The sequence below is a fragment of the Rhinoraja longicauda genome, chromosome 7 (genome assembly GCF_053455715.1).
Source record: "Rhinoraja longicauda isolate Sanriku21f chromosome 7, sRhiLon1.1, whole genome shotgun sequence".
Taxonomy (NCBI): Eukaryota; Metazoa; Chordata; class Chondrichthyes; order Rajiformes; family Arhynchobatidae; genus Rhinoraja; species Rhinoraja longicauda.
The window spans coordinates 19,049,602-19,068,902 of record NC_135959.1 but is presented as its reverse complement, the minus strand read 5'-3'; the positions used below and the strand labels follow the sequence as shown (position 1 = coordinate 19,068,902).

The 19,301-nt window shown below is 45.8% G+C and overlaps 1 protein-coding gene across 1 annotated transcript in view; it reads left to right on the top strand.

Moving 5' to 3' along the window:
- The window catches only part of itgbl1 (integrin, beta-like 1), a 111,368-nt gene that overhangs the window by 65,813 nt on the left and 26,254 nt on the right, over nucleotides 1–19,301 (top strand). Inside the window, exons 6-7 of the mRNA XM_078403016.1 lie at nucleotides 1,268–1,408; nucleotides 1,892–2,038. Of these exons, the coding sequence (XP_078259142.1) occupies nucleotides 1,268–1,408; nucleotides 1,892–2,038 (288 nt within the window). The remainder of the gene's footprint in view (nucleotides 1–1,267; nucleotides 1,409–1,891; nucleotides 2,039–19,301) is intronic.

Below are 19,301 nucleotides of genomic sequence, written 5' to 3'. Positions count from 1 at the left end.
CTTATGGATGTTTCTGTTTTTCTGTAAAAATGAGGGTGGAAAGCAAAGGATTTCAAACATAGGAAATGGTGAGAGAAAACGAGAGAGAGAGAGAGAGTGTGAGAGTGGAGCAAGAGTATGGTGGGAAGAGAGTGAACGGACAGAGGAGGAGAAGCAGAGGGAGGGACAAGAGGAAAAAAGAGAGGAGAGACAGAGGTAGAGGGAGAGGTAAAGCAAGGGTGGGTGTGTGTGTGTGTGTGTGAGAGAGAGAGAGAGAGAGAGAGAGAGAGAGAGAGAGAGAGAGAGAGAGCGAGAGAGAGAGAGAGAGAGAGAGAGAGAGAGGTACAGGAGAGGAAAAGGAAGAGGGAGAGGCAGTGAGGGGAGTGAGATAGAGGGGAGACTGGTGACAGTTTGACAGGGAGGAGGGGGAGAGGTACAAAGAGACAGGAAGAGGCAGGAGGAAATCAATGAGACAGATACAATAGAACTAGAGAGAGAGGGGGAGATTGAGAAAGGAGAGGAAGACAAAGGGAGGGAGGGCAAAAGGAAAAGGCAGATTGAGAAAAAGAGGGAACAAGAAACAGGGAGAGAGAAAGGGATGAGGATTCATATCAGTATTCCCTTGACTTCCCCAATAGTTAGATTCTGAGCTGAATTTTATAAAGAAAACCATTCACATCACTGAAACCCAGGGTTTATAAGTACATAGAAGTAAGGGGTGGATTGATAAGATTCACTAGAACCTGGGCAGATTTATGATGATTCCCTTGGAAGACCTGGGAGATGATAGCCTTGATGTCCATCTTTCCTCAATAAAAACGAATCAGGGGCATTGTGTGTGCTGAGTGGGTCTAATTTCAATCAGATGCACTGACAGAACTCTGGAACAGCACCAGAGGTGCTGCACAGTGAAGGACTGACAGGAATGTTCGGTGGGGCGCTAACTAACACACATTAGGGATGAGAAAGGAGTGACATGGTGCGGATCCTTGCATCTTGGAGGCCAATGTGTTGGTTACAATGAATACAGAAGTTGAGAACATGTGCTTACAACTTCTAAATACATTTAGAGGTTTATTCTAGTTGGGATGAGATGTTTTGCTAATAGTTTATCTTCATGAACAATTAATGCCTCCTTAGCAAGAGGCTGTGAGAGCAGGGTGAGAAAGGAAGTTTTCTCTTTGTGACTAGGTAATAATTATAATCCAGATCCGTTGAATGTGGATTACTTGTTGTGACCGTGCTGGAATACAGTACAACCGCCCTCCTGCTGTGTCTTTTTCCTTAGGGAACTGTATCTGTGGTGAATGTGTGTGCTACGACCTGGATCCGAGTGGGGAGTATGGTGATATTCATGGGGTGACATGTGAATGTGATGAGAGAGACTGCCACGCGGTTTACGACAGGTACTCCGATGGCTTCTGTTCAGGTAAGGAACCACTACCACATGCAAATTCCTGAGAACCTTCCATTACATAGGACATAGAAACAGGCCATTTGTTGTTATTGTCGCTGTCTCAATCATTTTCTCTGACAGTTTGTTTTATCTATGTACCATCCTCTGAGTGAAATCCTTGAGTTGCCACTCAGGTTCCTGTTAAATCTTTCTCATCTCACCTTAAGTCTGTGCCCTTAAGTTCTTGAGACTGATTTTGCCTATTTTCCTACACTCCAAGGAATAAAGTCCTAGCCTATAACTCAGTCCCTCGAGTCCCAGCATCATCCTTGTAAATGTTTGCTGCACCCTTTCCAGCTTAATGGCATCTTTCCAATAGCTGGGTGAGCAGAACTGAACCTAATACTCAGAGTGCAGCCTTAATGTCGTCTTGTGCCACTATCATTTATCCATTGGTGTGGAAATTAAGTATCACTATTGTGCATCACCCTCTAATGTCTCCGCTTTACTCTGAAGGTCACGGACAATGCAACTGTGGAAAGTGTGACTGCAGGGAAGGCTGGACAGGTAGAACATGCGAGCACCCTGTCTCTTGCCCCATTTCACCTGAGCAAAGTTCACGGAAATGCCAAGGGAACTCTAAGCTGCCCTGTTCAGGCAGAGGTAGGTGCCTACTCTTTAAAATTGTGCTTCTCTATGCTAAATTCAGAAGATTTGCCTTAACATGAACAAAATCCATCAGATGTGTTGATGCTCACACAGAAATCCCCCGTTACATCTCGTCTATGCCCCATCACCAGGACAGGAGACAAGACTTTCAGTTTGCAGATACTGATGGACGGGGGCAGGTTGTGGGAGCATTCAGCTCCTGTGGGCAAAGGTGTGACGTGGCCAGGTATTGGCCTCCCAGTAAGACAACCTTCAAATGTCAGCCAACACTGAACAAAAGAAAATTGTGTTTCTTGAGCATCTTTCACGGCCTCACTGTTACCAAAGAGCTTCACAGATGGTGAAGTGCTCCTGATGTGATCACTGTGGTAACATAGGGAAATGCAGCAATCAATGTTGGTCCAGAGAGCTCCCATAACTCCTACAATCTGCAAATAACAATGACCAAATTGTCTTTTTATTTGTTGATGTTGACCTAGAGGTGAATATTGATCCAGAATGCCAAGGAAATCTCTTTTCCAAAAACAGTCCCATGGAACTTCTACATCTACTTGAGAAGGCAGAAAAGTCCAATCTCTGACACTGTGGCGCGCCCTCAGTACTGAGTCTGGAGAGACACCTTGGCTGTAAAGACAAAAGCCTGGCTCTTCCATGGCATGTTCCGGCAGGGTGGGACAACACCAAGGTGCATCGCTGCAGATAAACATCTGGAGTGGTCAATGAGGTAACATAGGAAAAGCAGCAGCTAGTTTGCACATAGTAAGATCTCACCAGCAGCAACTGGTAATTTTAACATAATAAAGTGTCCATAGCTCGAGCGTTTGTAACCCAGGGATGGTTTGTGGAATCAATGCTCTGATTTTTATTGCATCTGTCTCACCACATTTTTTTACATAAACCTGATACTCACTGACAAATGCTGGCACTCAGCTCAGCAATTCCTCAACTTTAAATGTACTCTTTCTTGCTCTCAGATTGTTCCCTTCCCCCACCCCTGCCTACACCACTGAGACATAGTCAGTATAAAGAGGTGAGAGGTGGGGGAGAGACAGGGAATAGTAGGTGATAGGTGGAAACAGGTGGGTGGGGGGATGTTGGGCAGTCTGAGCCAGTTGGGTGAGGGAGGGATATTGACACAGAGGTTGGTAAGTAATAGGTGGCACCTGGTAAGGAGAAAAAAAATAGATGGAAGGAACAAGTGGGGGAGGGAAAGGGTAGACTAAAGATCAGAGGAGGGTAGGTGACAGCTGAAGCCAGATAAGGGAGAGATGATGGTCAGGTGGAACTTGGTGATGGTAGTTAACAAGTCTTAATAATGACAGTGTAGGAAAGAACTGTAGATGCTGGTTTAAATCGAAGATAGACACAAAATGCTGGAGTATCTCAGCGGGACAGGCAGCATCTCTGGAGAGAAAGAATGGGTGATGTTTTGGGTCGAGACCCTTCTTAGTCTTAATAATGACTGGTTCTTTATCAATCAGTGTTAATGTAATGGACTGAATGGCCTCGTACTGTATCTCATTCTGTGATAAACATCAATTAAATTGCCTCGCTGTAAATTATTCTGAGGGCCTGTAACATTGCTTTTGCTTCAGTGTTGAGGAGGGAATAACGTTGACTCCTGAGGTGGGGTGAAGGCGTGGTTGGTTTTAACACCTCAGTTGTTGCCCGAGTAATCGTGCAGCATTGAGCAGCCGGAGGTGCAGTGCATAGCTCACTAACCACCGAGGCAGGCAGAGGGCCACTGTCATGGGAACCAGCTCAGCTTAAAATCACTTCAGTGTTGAGAATGTGTAGCAGGCGGAAATGCAGAAAGCAAACGGCCCATCACCCACAGCGGGAGAGAATGTGCAATGATTCCAGGTGATGTTATCGGAAACACAGTCACTAAATGAGATTGGAAATTAATCCTGATTCGCTGTGTGAATGCCACTCGCTTGCATGGGGCCCTCTGTGTATGTGTATGCATTCTAGGTTTCTGCAGTGATTTCAATCAATGCACAACACACAACTGCTGCCTCCAGGGTAATCTTTAACCCAGCGGGCACGACTCGAGATGGGACCAGGGGGTTGTAATACTGCAGCACTCTGACCATTGTCAGCAAGACTGAGCCGTCAGTAATCCTTAAAGTGTGTTTGTTTTCCTTTTTCTCTATTTCTTTATACGGGCTATCTCTCAGTTCCGATGCAAGTTTTCAACTCAACTCAATGACCATACCACAGATGCTGCCTGAACTGCTAAGTTCCTCCAGCAGTTTGCTATTTGGTCTTTATAGTGCTTGGCTTGGCAGTTTCATTCAACTATTGTCTTCATCCACATCACCTGGCCCTTCACCCCACAATCAGTGAGGTGGGAGGATGAGGGACAAATGGAGCCAGTTGGGTGAGGGGTGGATATTGAGACAGAGGCTGGTGATGAGGGGCTGGAGGGGTGGGATGTGGTGAAGGAGACAGAAATGGGAGCATTTGAGGTGGACAGTAAGGAGCGAGTTGCACACTGGAATAAGGGTTACCTGAAATTAGAAAATTCAATGTTACTCCATCAGGCTGTGGACTAGCTAGGATGTGTCTATCTTCGAAGAGTCTCTTGTTATGTTGCAATGTTTTCTGATTCCTTCCTTGCTAGGCATAGGATAAAGCATTGAAAAACTAGCCCCAGTGTTGCAACAAACAGCTTGCCCAACTCATTATTCCCGGGTGAATTCTCATCCACCAGTGCCAAAACAAATATGTGGAAAACCGAACGTTTGCTGACTTTATTTGCTAAGTTGCTTGACTCGCTGCTCAGAAAGAAGCTTCTCATTATGTTTGGAAATGTCTCTGCGAATTGGAAGTCTTGACAAGTGAGCAATTATCGAGCCAAGTATCTCAGAGAGAGAGAGGGACAGATGCAGGTGAACACAGAGCTGATTAGTAATGGAAATTACAATCTCAAGGTTGGAAGATTCGTCGTACTTAACTGACTGCACTGCACCTACAGAATCACTTGGCTAAAGGCTCGCTTGCAGCCTAGCATGGCGCAGGCTTTGTGTCAGCTGCCAAATACCTGATGTGCCTCAAGTTCATCAATGACCGTACTTTCAGCTGCATGGACGCCAAGCTCTGGTATTCTCTTCCTAAATCTCACACCTTCCTCACTCTTTTTTTTTACATGCACTTCTTGACTGGAGCTAATGTACAGGAGGAGAGGGAAGTTAAATGATAACTCCAAAATCAACATGCTTTCAATCTCAGACATCAAGTTGCAGTTTGAGACCTGTCATTGTTAACTTGTTCATTGAAGCATACAAGAGGACGGATATTACACTGAAAGCAGAGATCATCTTCCCACAGTCCATTTGTTTAAACAATAGCATGAAGCATTCTGTGAATGTACTGAATTGGTGACTATGGGGTGATAGGTGTGGGGGTTGGAACGGAGTGGGTGGTGGGTGGTGGGTGCAGGGTGCATAGGGATGCAGAAAGAAGACACTTGCCTTGCTGTGCGGAAAGACATTGCAGATGAACAGACGGTTTCAAGAGGGACTTGAAAGAGGAGAGAGAGGAGTGAAATGAAGAGAATCAGTGGCCATTCCCAGAACTCGGGGCCTAGGCAACTGAAGGAGTAGCTGCCAATGATGGAGCAAGTATGCTCAGTTAGAGCAGGAAGACTGAATTGGAAGAGTGGAGATGGATCTTTTAAGACTCCAGAGAGGAGGCAAAGTATCATGTCTTGCCCAAAAGATGGCATCTTCAAATATGCAGCACTCTCTCACTACAGCAGTGGAAAACCAGGTTAGACTTTCTGCCTGGATGTCGAAGTTCATGAAAACAGATGGCTGCTGAAGTTTCTAATATTGAGAACCATGCGAACTTGCTCTTTACAATATCTGATGCTTCACTAATTTGCTTAATGATGTATTTCTAAATTAGACGCAAAGCCAAGATTTGTCAGTGACTGCTGATGAATGACAATAATGAATTGGCCTGTGTGTGTTGGAGTGTGTGTGTGTGAAAAAGCAAATGTGTGCATGCATGGATGCGTGCAAGTCAAGGGCACAATGTATGGAAGTGCATGCGCACACATGTCTATGCACATGTATGTGAAGCCTAAGTGTGTGTGCCTGTGTGCATATACCAGTGTGAACATAGGTACACATGCATAGCATTGTTGTTGGTCAAACATGGATGGAGACAGGATTGATGGTCGGTGTGTGGAGACTTTGACTAAAAGTGGAGATATTATTAATGCCTGAAGGCAGCGGAAACGGGGTGACCTTGATCGAATCATCCATCTGTACAGTGTGTACACAAACAGCATAACAGGGATAACCTGGGCATTTCATTCTGACTGGGCCTGAACGATTAAATCAAGAGCTGGGTACACAATATCCATGAGCCTATCTACCTGTGTAACAGATTTGCCCCGCACGTCTTCGTTATATTTTCCCCCTCTCACCCGATAGCTATGCCCTCCAGTGTTGGACATTTCTACCCTGGGAGAAAGATTCTAACTGTATCCTATCTATGCCTCTCATAATTTTAGATACTTCTATTAAGTCTCCCCTCAACCTCTGACGTTCCAGAGAAAACAATCCAATCTATCCAACCTCTCCCTGTAGCTGAAACCCTCTAATCCATGCAGCATTCTGGTAAACCTCCTCTGTGCCCACCCTACATCTTTCCTGTAATGGGATGACTGGAATTGCGCATAATACTCCAAATGCTGCCTAACTACGCAGAGTTACATCATGACATTCAGATTCTTCTATTCAACGTCCCTAGCAATTAAGGTAAGTATACCATATGTGAAATAAAAAGATGAGAAGTTTTGGATAATGAAGCTGGTTACAGAGAAGGAGTGATAGGACCACAGAGCATTTGAGAAATTTAACTTTGTGGAGATGTGGGTGCGGGAGCCATTGTATTTATCAGTGGGCCCAGGGCTGATAGAGGAATGGCATTTATTAATAAAACGGACATATCAATTCTCCAGAGATGCTGGGCGTTTTGTGCCAAGGCACAGGAGGGTGTATCAGCTACATCTGCCTGATTTCAGAGCCAATCTCCCCGTCTGTACCCAGAGAACACCTTAAGGTAAAATATATACTTTACACAGAAAATACAAGACAGCAATAGGCCATTCAGCCCCTCTGCTTATTCCTACTCCACAGCAGCTTCCTCCCGCTCCTCTCCATCTCCCCCATCACCATATGTCTATCCCTCCAGCTTTCCCTTAAACTAATTCTTGTTCTTCTAGTCCACACCACCCTATGAGAGCCAGCTCCACAGTAAGGTGAACAGGTGTGAACATCAGGAAGTGCTGATCTATTGCGAGAGGGAGAGAATGATGGAAGGAGATGGTGAAAGGAGGAAAAAAAGAACATAAAACGCTGGAGTTACTCAGCCTGTCAGGTCACATCCCTGGAGAACATGGATAGGTGACATTTCTGGTTCAGACCTTTCTTCAGACTGGTTTCTCAAGCACTTTGGGGATTGTAACCTGCTGAGTTACTCGAGTACTTTGTGTCTTTTTTTGTAAACCAGCATCTGCGGTTCCTTGTTTCTACATGGTGAATGGGGGAGATGAAGAGGGTAGGATGAGTGCGATATAAACATAGAAATGTATAAAATTGCAGCAGAATCCGGCCATTCAGCCCTTCGGATCTGCTCCACCAAGCAATACCACTTCAGTCCCTGATCTCACCTTCCTCCCACATCTCTTAATCTTTTTGGCACAAGAATCCTGAAGATAGAACTGTAGAGCACAGGAACAGGCCCTTTGGCCATGATGTCTTTGCTGACTATGATACCAAATTAAACTCATCCCATCTGCCTAGAAATGATTTATATCCACCCATCTCCTGCCTATTTACGTGCTTGTCTAAATTCCTCTTAAATGTCGTCATTGTATCTGCTTCTCCCATCACACTAGCAGCGCATTCTCGGCATCTACCACTCTCTGTCTTAAAAATTCTTGCCGAGTAAATCTCCTGTAAACTTTGCCTCCTTTTACCTTTAAACTATGCCCTCTAGTATTTGACATTTGACCCCATGAAAAGACTCTTGACTATCTACCTTATCTATGCATCTGATACATTTCCAGAACCAGGGGCCACAGTTTAAGAATAAGGGGTAGGCCATTTAGAACGGAGATGAGGAAAAACTTTTTCAGTCAGAGTTGTAAATCTGTGGAATTCACTGCCTCAGAAGGCAGTGGAGGCCAAGTCTCTGAATGCATTCAAGAGAGAACTAGATAGAGCTCTTAAGGATAGCGGAGTCAGGGGGTATAGGGAGAAGGCAGGAACGGGGTACTGATTGAGAATGATCAGGCACGATCACATTGAATGGTGGTGCTGGCTCGAAGGGCCGAATGGCCTACTCCTGCACCTATTGTCTATGGTCTATTTTATGCATTTTTATCATATTGCCCCTCAACCTTCGACATTTCAGAGAAAATGATCTAAATCTTTGTTTAATTTTAATTTAGTTTAGAGATATAGCATGAAAAGAGGCCCTTCGGCCCAATGAGTCCACACCGACCAGTGATCCCCGCACACTAACACTATCCTGCACACTAGGGACAATTTTACATTTATACCAAACCAATTAATCTACTTACCTGTATGTCTTAGGAGTATGGGGGGGAAAGCAAAGATCTTGGAGAAAACCCTCGCAGGTCACGGGTAGAAAGTACAAGCTCTATACATACACCACCCATAGTCAGGATCGAACCCGGTTCTCTGGCTCTGTAAGGCAGCAAGTCTACCTTGCCTCCCATCTGTCCAACCTCTTCTTATATCCAATACCCTCAAATCCAGGTAACATTCTGGTGAACCTCTTCTGTACCCTCTCCGAAGCGTTTACATTCTCCCTGTAATATGGCACTCAGAGCTGCACACAATGGCCCAGATGGGGTGCCACCAGCATTGTATACAGCTGCAACCTGACATGATTTCTTGACTTTTGCACTCAACACCTTGACCAATGAAGGCAAGTACATCATATGCCTTCTTTACCATCCTATCTACTTATGTGGCCACTTGCCCGGACCTGTGTAGTTGCACCCAAGATATCTTCGTACATGAATGCTCCTCAGGCCCCCTGCCATTTATTGTATATTTACATTTGACATCCATAAGTGCAACACTGTACACTTATCCAGATTAAACTCCATCTTCCATTTCTCTGTCCACATTACCAACAGGTCAATATCCTGCGGAATCTTTTGACAATGTTCCTAATTACACACAACGTCAATTTTTGTATCATCTACAAACTATGGGCAATTTACAGCACCAATTACTCCATGAGTCACATCACCTCCGGGTGTTGGAGGGAACTGAAGCACCCAGTGGGATATTCACATGGTCCCAGGGAGAATGTGCAAACTCCACGCAGAGGCAACAGCGGAGGTCAGGGTTGAACAGAGGCTCTACAACCTGTGCCATTGTCCCACTCAACTACCTCCTCTTCAACATATTTGGTACAGCACAGTGCCGCAGCGGTAGAGGAGCTACCTTACTGCGCCAGTGACCTGGGTTAGATCCTGACTATGGGTGCTGTCTGCGTGGAGTTTGTACGTTCTCCCTGCGACCATGTGGGTTTTCTCCGAGTGCTCTGGTTTCTCCCCCACACTCCAAAGACGTACGGGTTTGTAAATCAATTGACTTCTAGTATGTAGTTGTAAATTGTCCCTCGTATGTAGTGTACGGGGCAATCATTGTTGGTGCAGACTTGGTGGGCCGAAGGGCATGTTTTTGCGTTGTATCTCTGAAGTCTAAAGACTTTTCTCATGCCTTCTGTGGCCGAAAATTCCCTAGGTTCACTGCAAGGGTGGGATCAGGATCACAAGGGGGTGGGAGCTGTTTAACTTCCTCGTCGTCCACCCTGGGTAGTTCTACGGAACTGGCAAGATTTGCAGAAAAGCGTCAACTGCGGTACTCTGATCACGAATTGCCACTTTGGATTGTTGTAGTTGATATCCGATAGAAGGAGAGGAAGGATCACAAGGATTGAAAAGAGTGGCTTGGAAACTGATGATAAATTATTTGTAAACTAATTTTCTTGACCTGACCCTGCCTGACTCCTGATTCAGTGCCATCAGTTGCCTGAGTGCTCCTGTGCACTGTAATTACTCAGGATCATCTCCAGCTGAGCCCACATGCTGCACAAGAGATGCAAAGTGTAAAGGTTGTAATTTTTGTTTTAATCTTCCACCACGGGTAGTTTGCTGCTGGTTTGAAGGAGACAAGTCTGTGAAGCAAAAGGAAGGCTACACTTTCAGCAGATAAACACTATGTTACTCGCGTATCTGTGGGTTGTAATAATCACACGCGTTCTTCAATCTAGGAGAAAACAGGGCTGAGAAAGTGGTTGATGAGTCACCTCACCTAATAACCTGCTGTAAGGCTTCGGAGGAACACCCTCCTACTTCAATCCCAGGCAGTCAACAAAGCACTAATAACAGACAAAATCTGATGCAGGACCATCCTACCACCCGCAGAACCGTTCCAGTGACATTGTTCTGCTTGATAGCATCGGGCACGGGCTTGCCTTTGTCTCTCACCTCACACTGAAGTCAAGTCACTGCACAGAAAAATAGAAACAGAATTCAAGGACATTCTTTTAGGAAGGAGATGAGGAGAAATGTCTTTAGTCACAGGGTGATGAATCTGTGGAATTCTTTGCCACAGAAGGCTGTGGAGGCCATCAGTGGATAATTTTAAGGCAGAAATAGATAGATTCTTGATTAGAACCGGTGTCAGAGGTTATGGGGAGAAGGCAGGTGAATGGGGTTAGGAGAAAGAGATAGACCAGCCATGATTGAAAGGCGGAGTAGACTTAATGGGCTGAATGGCCCAATTCTACTCCTATTCCTTATGACCTTAAGAGCAAAGCCAAGTCATTTCAAGACCTTGGTGAAGTGATCATTATTGACCAGGACATAAGAATTTAGGAGTAGCAGTCCATTCTGTCCTTCATGCCCATTCCTCCACTTATTGGTTCTGACTGATCTCTTCCCTCGGTGGCATTTTCCTCCACCAACCCACCTCCGTCAGTTCTCTCTCATCTAAATACCTAATAATGCTACCTAAAGGTAGACACCGAGTGCTGGAGTAACTCAGCAAGTCAGGCAGCATCTCTGGGGAAAAAGGATGGGATACATTTCAGGTCGGGACCCTTCGTCAGACCCGACCCAAAACGGGTCCCGACCCACAACGTCACCCATCATTTTCCTTCAGAGATGCTGCCTGGCCTGCTGAATTACTCCAGCACGTTCTGTCTATCTTCGGTATATACCGGCATCTGCAGTTCCTTTCTACACATTACTATCTATAGGTCTATCTATCTCTGGGGCAAACTCCATTATCCTTCATCAAAATGTGCAGTGGATTTCATCCTCTGCCTGACACAGCAGCGAGGGTTGAGATGTCCAGCTGCAGAACTACTGCAGTACTATTCCTCTGACATGTAGCGCTCCCTCAGTACCTCCCCTCCCGCAGTGCAGCAGTCCCTCAGTACTGGCCCTTCCACAGTATGGATCTCCCTTGGTACTATCCCTCCCATGGTGCGGCACTCCCTCAGTACTGCCCCTCCCACAATGCAGCACTCCCTCCGTACTGCTCCTCCCACAATGCAGCACTCCCTCCGTACTGCCCCTCCCACAATGCAGCACTCCCTCCGTACTTCCCCTCCCACAATGCAGCACTCCCTCCGTACTGCCCCTCCCACAATGCAGAGCTCCCTAAGTACTGTCCCTCCCACTATGTGACACTCTCTACGTCCCCTCCAACTGTGTGGGGCTCACTCAGTACTGCCCCTCCCACACTACGGTAGTCCCTGCATACTGCCCCTCCACAGATGCTGTCTGATCTGCAGAGTTTTTCTTGCAGTTTGTGTTTTGCTCAAGATTGCAGCATCTGCAGTCTCTCGTGTCTCCATTTTACTGATCCATTGTGAAATCCCATAGAGTGCTCCTTTTGAAGTTTGTGCAAAAAACAAAATGCTGGATTACTCAATAGGCCAGCCCCATTCTCTGGTGGGAAAAGGACATACTATTCCTTCTCTCCAGAGATGCCGCCTGTCCCACTGAGTTACTCCAACATTTTATGTCTATCTTCGGTGCAAACCGGCATCTGCAGTTCTTTCCTACACACGAAGTCTTTGGTCAGGACCTTTCTTCAGGCTGCAATCTTTTGTGTCGTTCTTGAAGAAGTTCTCCTCTCTCCGACGGGAGTTGTGTGAGACCCTATCACACTGCTCGCCCTTTGTGATTCCTACACCTCCCCTGCCATTCAACCATCTTCTCACACAGACCCGCTACCACAGGCACGTGTCCTTTCACATTCACAGATGCTGCCTGACCCGCTGAGTGAGTTCCTTCAGCAGCATGGGTTTTTTTTTGTTTGGAGCTAAGTTCTTCATTCATTCCTGAGCTGTTGGTATGGGATCCACAGGATTCTGGAGTTAGGGAGTCCTGACAGCAGTTAGAGCAGCACTAATGAGGCAGTAAATTAGCACCGGCTGTGACTTACTGACTGGAATTAATAGCAACCGTTAACTGGATTTAATTCAAAATTGTTCCTTTATTTTAATACATTTGATATTGAAGATTCCAAATGAAAGTGTGTAATTTAGATTTAAATCTCTTCCAAATTAAAATCAGGATTGTTTTAAGATATCGTGCAAACAAATGACTATTTCACAGATTTTGTATCTTCTATTTCCTTGGGTCTCCTCCACTCGACCTCACAGTCACTTCCACAAAACCACTCCAACGGTTCCTACAGTTCCTGGCAGAGCGAGATATCTTCTCCTGCCAGCTCGCTTCCAGAACCATCTGCCAGGTGCGATAGCATTGCGGGGAGACACACACACTCCCTCCAACCAGAAAGATTTAAAAAAAATGACTTCATTTACTTCCAGCACTTTATTTTGTTGCTAAACTCTGGATGTCCCAAGGCTACTCTACCCAGGAGGCTGCGAAGACATAACCATTTTACAATCCAGGTAGAGATTAATCGGGTTTCAGGTATTGAGGAAATCAGAGGATATGGGAAATAGAGACAAAATGCTGGAGGAACTCCGCGGGTCAGGCAGCATCTCTGGAGAAAAGGAGTAAGTGATGTTTCGGGTCAAGACCCTTCTTCAGACTGAGAGTCAGGGGAGAGCGAAACTAGAGGTATGAAAAAGTACAGAACAAATCAGAGCCGGCACTGATGACCCAGGAAAGGTGGAACCCACAATGGTCCATTGCTGGCAGTGGCAGAGGTGATAACGAAGGGATGCGAATAGTGAAACTAGCAGGACGACTAGGGTGGGGGAGGGATGGAGGGACAGGGAATTGCATAAAATTAGAAAAATCAATATTCATGCCGCTGGGTTGTAAGTTGCCCAAGCAAAATATGAGGTACTGTCCCGCCAATTTGTGTGTGGCCTCACTCTAACAGTGGAGGAGGCCCAGGACAGAAATATCAGTATGGGAATGGGAAGAGGAATTAAAATGCTTGGCAACCGGGAGATCGCGTAGGCCAAGGCGGACTGAGTTTAGTTGTTCATTTATGGGAACAGTGCAGGAAAGAGGTGCTGAGTTAAAAGATCTGTCATGGTCTTGAAATGAGGAGTAGTCTCAAAGGGCTGAATGGCCTCCTCCTCCTTCCATTTCTTCCATTGTTTTCAGTTACCAAACTACAGCGATCTGAGACTTTTCCCACAGACTTTTTAGTTGTGAGTTTTCTTATGGATTGGATTAATAATTACAGAATCGCACTTCCCCGCCTTTCCCTCCTGGCTAAGTTATAATGCCACATAATCCTCATTATATTAAAGTCTCGCGGAAAACTATGTTTTAATAATGATTTTAACATTGAGGTGCCAGATTCACTGTGTGCTTGACTCATGATGCGGAGTCGGTAATGCGGCACCCTTTGTTCCATCCTTTGTAACTCTTGCGACAGTAAGATTCAGTGCCAGGGTAATTAATGCAAGATAGAGTTCTAAGTAAGAGAGAAGAAATGGAAGTAGATTGTTGTCAGAGTCCATTCCACAAAACTCTGCAAAGAGAGCAAATGTCTTCTGCACAGGATGAAGGATTTTCAATTTTCAGCTGATTTCGCTCTGGAGAATACCTCTCCCAGGAACTTATGGTGAAGCGACATGACCTTGTTCTGTAGTATTACACACAAAATGAGGCAGCACTTTGTGGCCAATGTTTGCTGCAATATATATAGTGAGATGGGAGTTGTGCAGGTGCAGACACTGAAATGCTTCTGTGGTGCAACTGAGGAGTAATCCCTTCCATCCAAACCTCTTGTTACATTGGAGGTATCACAAAATGCTGGAGTAACTCAGCAGGTCAGGCAGCATCTAGGAGAGAGGAATGGGTGACGTTTCGGGTCGAGACCCTTCTTCAGAGTTGTTACATTGGTGTTGATTTCCAATCTTGAATGTCTATCATGGAATGGCATGCCATGGATCATAAAAGAATAAGAAAACAGAAGCGTAAGTAGACCATTCGGCCCCTCATGCCTGCCCCGCAATTCAATGTGATCTACTGCAGGCCTAACTTCTGTGCCAGTTCGCCATAGATCTCAGTTCCTTGATTATTCAGTAATCCAGTAATCTACCTTCTCGGCTCCACAACCTTTCAAGGTAGTGAATTTCAGCGATTCGCCATCGTCTGTGAGAAGTTCTTGCGCACGTCAGTTTTAAATGTCCACGCCTTGATCTCATATTTACTTATGCTCCCTCATTTGAGAGTTTGTCATCAGTGGAAATGTTTCAACATCAACTCTATTGTGTCCCTTTAGCAAGATATTGAAGTTTTGAAGAATGACGAGTGATTCTACCAAATTGTTTTTTCAGTGTGTTCACTCCTCATTCTTCTAAATTCCATTGATCTACTGATAGGACAAACCTCTCATCGCAGAAATAACCAAGTCCCTTTTGGACTACCCCTTGCCCCGAATGCCAGCATATCCAAAAGCAATCAGTATTAGCAATGCAACAAATGGAGGAAACCAATCAGTCATTCAATGAGATCATAACTGATCTCCAGATTAACTCCACCCTGGTCCCTAACCCCCAGTCCTCTACCCCAACAAACAGCTGTATCTCAGGTGGTGAATCCTGAATCCAAGCTGCTGGTTCAAAACAAGGATCTAGCCTTATGCCTGGGCTCCCAGCGGCAAAAAGACAAGTTTCTCTTTGTCTAATCAGTTCCGTTAATTGTTTAAAAAATAATTATCACTTCAATCTTCAACTCAAGATGAAACTAAAGATTGGTGAATGCAACGTGTCTCTATAATTTGGCCCATTGATCTCAAGAAGCTCCACTTCAAATGGATGGTGGCCATATGGAACTCGCTGAAAGAGATTTCAACACAGATATTGTTAGAGCACCACTTTAAATGGGTGGTGGCTGTTTGGAAGTCCCTTAAAGAGATTTTAACACTGAGATTGTATTGGAAGAGGACTTTATTGTCATTTTTTCCTCGCCCCTCAAATTTGACAACTGTTTCCTTGGCTAATGTTCTCTAAAGTTGTCCTGGGAGTTGATTTTCTTTCTGCAGCTGTCTGGTATATGAGAATGTCTGGCCTGGATATTCAGAGGCCTCTCTAATTGTAGGCATGAGATTGGCAAGCTTTCTGGTGGAGAATCCTATGTTTGAGTCCCGTTCACTAACATTGCTATGAATTTTCCATTTTAGAAATGAACACTATAAAGCCTTTGAAATGTATCCACATTCTGCAATGCTAAATACGCTCTTTTGATATTTGCATGTTGTTCATTGCCTTTAAAGTTCATTCTGTTGATAAATGAATTTCAAAGGCAGGTACAAACAATGAATAACGACTGACTAATGGTAGAATTCCAGCTGATTACCTCAACTATCTTCATCTTTAATCTAGTATTGTTTCCAAATCTCAGTGATCATCAGGTCATAAGTGATAGGGGTAGAATTAGGTCATTTGGCCTGTCAAGTCTATTCCTCCATTCAATCATGGCTGATCTATCGCACCCTCCTAACCCCATTCTCCTGGCTTCTCCCCATAGCCTCTGACACCTGGACAAATCAAGAATCTATCTATCATTGCCCATTGATCTTGCCCATTCTCCTTCTTGCCTCCCCCAGCTCTTCAGGATCTCTGCATCTCCAGTTCTGTCCCATTGTGCTTACTCCAGTGGTGGCTATGCCTTCAGCTGCCAGGTCCCAAGTTCTGGGATGCCCCATTCCACTCAAAAAGTCTTCCCGCTTTCTCTCTCCCCCTGAAGAAGGTATCTTATAATCTCTCTCTGTTCTAAGTTCGTAGTTGCTTAAATAAAACAGAAAATGCTGGGGACACGCAGCAGGTCAGGCCGTTTCTGTGCGAAGAAAAACCGAGCTAACTTTTCAGGATGAAGACCCTTAGTCAGAACTAGGAGGTTGCTGGTACTGATATCTCCTCTGTTGATGGAAAGTAGATGTTGTTCGGTAATGGTGCTGAACAGTGGCTTGAGGGACTTGCAGCATTGAAGGGCCAATATAAATGTAGACTGTGGGTGAATCATCTGAGAATTTTAGTCTCATCTCCTTAACCATTAAGAACTAAGAGATAAGTTGACAGAGAATCATCTGGACAAAAGTGACTGCAATAATGATTTATAACGGGTAATATTTGACGGCGACCTCGGGCAGGTGTCTGCATTTACAGAAGATCAGTTGCTCTGCTGACAAGAGCGAGAACTGTAACTCAGGGAATGCACTTAATCAGCCACAGCGATGTCATTGCTCCAAGTGAGTGATCTTGCATCAGTTGCAGGGAGGATAAGTTGCTGATTATGCCGTGCGAGGCCATGTTGATGAGCAACTTAATATGCACCATGAGTACTGATCAAGCAAGATCCACTCAGAAATCTGGTACTGGAATATCACCTTAAGTGGATGCAGAAACCTGGCATTGAGGCTGAGGGTGTGCCACACTGGAGGAGTGCCACGCTGGAGATGGGGCAGAGCTGAGGGAGTGTTGCACTGTGGGAGGGGCAGAGCTGAGGGAGTGCTGCACTGTGGGAGGGGCAGAGCTGAGGGAGTGCTGCACTGTGGGAGGGGCAGAGCTGAGGGAGTGCTGCACTGTGGGAGGGGCAGAGCTGAGGGAGTGCTGCACTGTGGGAGGGGCAGAGCTGAGGGAGTTCTGCACTGTGGGAGGGGCAGAGCTGAGGGAGTGCTGCACTGTGGGAGGGGCAGAGCTGAGGGAGTGCTGCACTGTGGGAGGGGCAGAGCTGAGGGAGTGCTGCACTGTGGGAGGGGCAGAGCTGAGGGAGTGCTGCACTGTGGGAGGGGCAGAGCTGAGGGAGTGCTGCACTGTGGGAGGGGCAGAGCTGAGGGAGTGCTGCACTGTGGGAGGGGCAGAGCTGAGGGAGTGCTGCACTGTGGCAGGGGCAGAGCTGAGGGAGTGCTGCACTGTGGGAGGGGCAGAGCTGAGGGGGTGCTGCACTGTGGGAGGGGCAGAGCTGAGGGAGTGCTGCACTGTGTGAGGGGCAGAGCTGAGGGAGTGCTGCACTGTGGGAGGGGCAGAGCTGAGGGAGTGCTGCACTGTAGGAAGGATAGAACTGAAGGAGCGCAGCACTGTCGTCGAGGCAGTAATGAGGAAGCTCCACATTACCGGAGGAGCGGTACAAAGGGATTGTCACACATGGGATGGGCTGTTCTGAGGAAGTACTGCACTGTGGGAGAGATAGTCCTGAGGTAACTTATCTACCACAGATGATAGGCTTATTGATCAATGTTACTACAGAGAATATGGGCATAGTCCATAGTTCCCAGGCTTTTCCTTGCAGCTTTTTGTAAATAGAGGCACAACGTTAACCACCCTCCAGTGTTCTGGCACCTCATCCTTGTGTAATGATGGTTTATATATCTCTGCCAGGGTTCCTGCCCAAAACATTTAATCGCTCTGATCATTCTTGCCTGGTCAAATGTTCATGTTATAGGAGCATAATTAGGCCATTCAGCCCATCATCTCTACTCTGCCATTCAGTCATGGTTGATCTATCTTTCCCTCTCAACCCTGTTCTCCTGCCTTCTCCCCATAACCCCTGACACCCGTACTAATCAAGAATCTATCAACCTCTGCCTTAAAAATATCCATTGACCTGGCCTCCATAGCATTCTGTGGCAATTAATTCCCTTCCACTTTTTCCATTGTTTTGCCATCATTTTCATAGTGAAAGGATTGAACTGGGCCCTGAAGCGACTGTTCTATGAGGAGTATGTAGGAAGGAACTGCAGATGCTGGTTTAAACCAAAGTTAGACACAAAAAGCTGGAGTAACTCAGCGGGGCAGGCCGCATCACTGGAGAGAAGGAATGGGTGACGTTTCAGGTCGAGACCCTTCTTCAGCCCTGAGGAGTAAAGGGTCTCGACCCGAAACGTCACCCATTCCTTCTCTCCAGAGTTGCTGCCTGACCCGCTGAGTTACTCCAGCTTTTTGTGTCTATCTTTTGTCCTATGAGGAGGTTGTTCAGTCCATTGTCTGTGTCCTTTCTCAGTGGACCTGCTTTTACACCAGGGTGGTGTCCAGCAGTTGTTTGGTCAGTTCTGTTAGATATAATTTTGCATGTGGTCAAATGACGATGTGACTCATAGCCTTCTAATTACAGGCAATACTTCAGTGAGGGTAAAATAGGTCTCAATAGAATAATATCTCTTGTTCTGTGAAAAGCAACAAATGCTAAGTGCTCTTGATAATCAATGGTTGCTACGGGGTATTTTTAGTTTGTTTCATGTGAGAAGTGATGCCTGGGTAAAGCTTACAAATCTGTTAAAAAGCACACTGTGACATATTGACCGGAGCCTAGGTTAACATAACCCTGCCCGAGTTTTGCAGAAAGCTGTTGTCCTGTAGATCAGGAATACCAGCCCATGTTCCTGGGATCACTGCTACAACCTGCCTACAGTTTACAGCTTCCCTTATTTTCTGTATAATGTCAGAGGAATGGGCAGCATAGTGGTGCAGTTGGTAGAGCTGTGATCTCTCAGCGCCAGAGACCGGGGTTTGATCCTGACCTTGGGTGCTGTCTGTGTGGAGTCTGCACGTTCTCCCTGCGACCGTGTCTATTTCCTCCCACATTCAAAAGGCATGTGGATTTATAGGTTAATTAGCCCTGTAAAATTGCCCCTCGTACGTAGGGAATGGATGTGAAAGTGGGATAACATAGAACTTGTGTGAATGGGTGATCGAAGGGTGATCGAAGGTTGGTGTGGACTCAGGTCGGTTTCCATGCTGTATCTCCAAA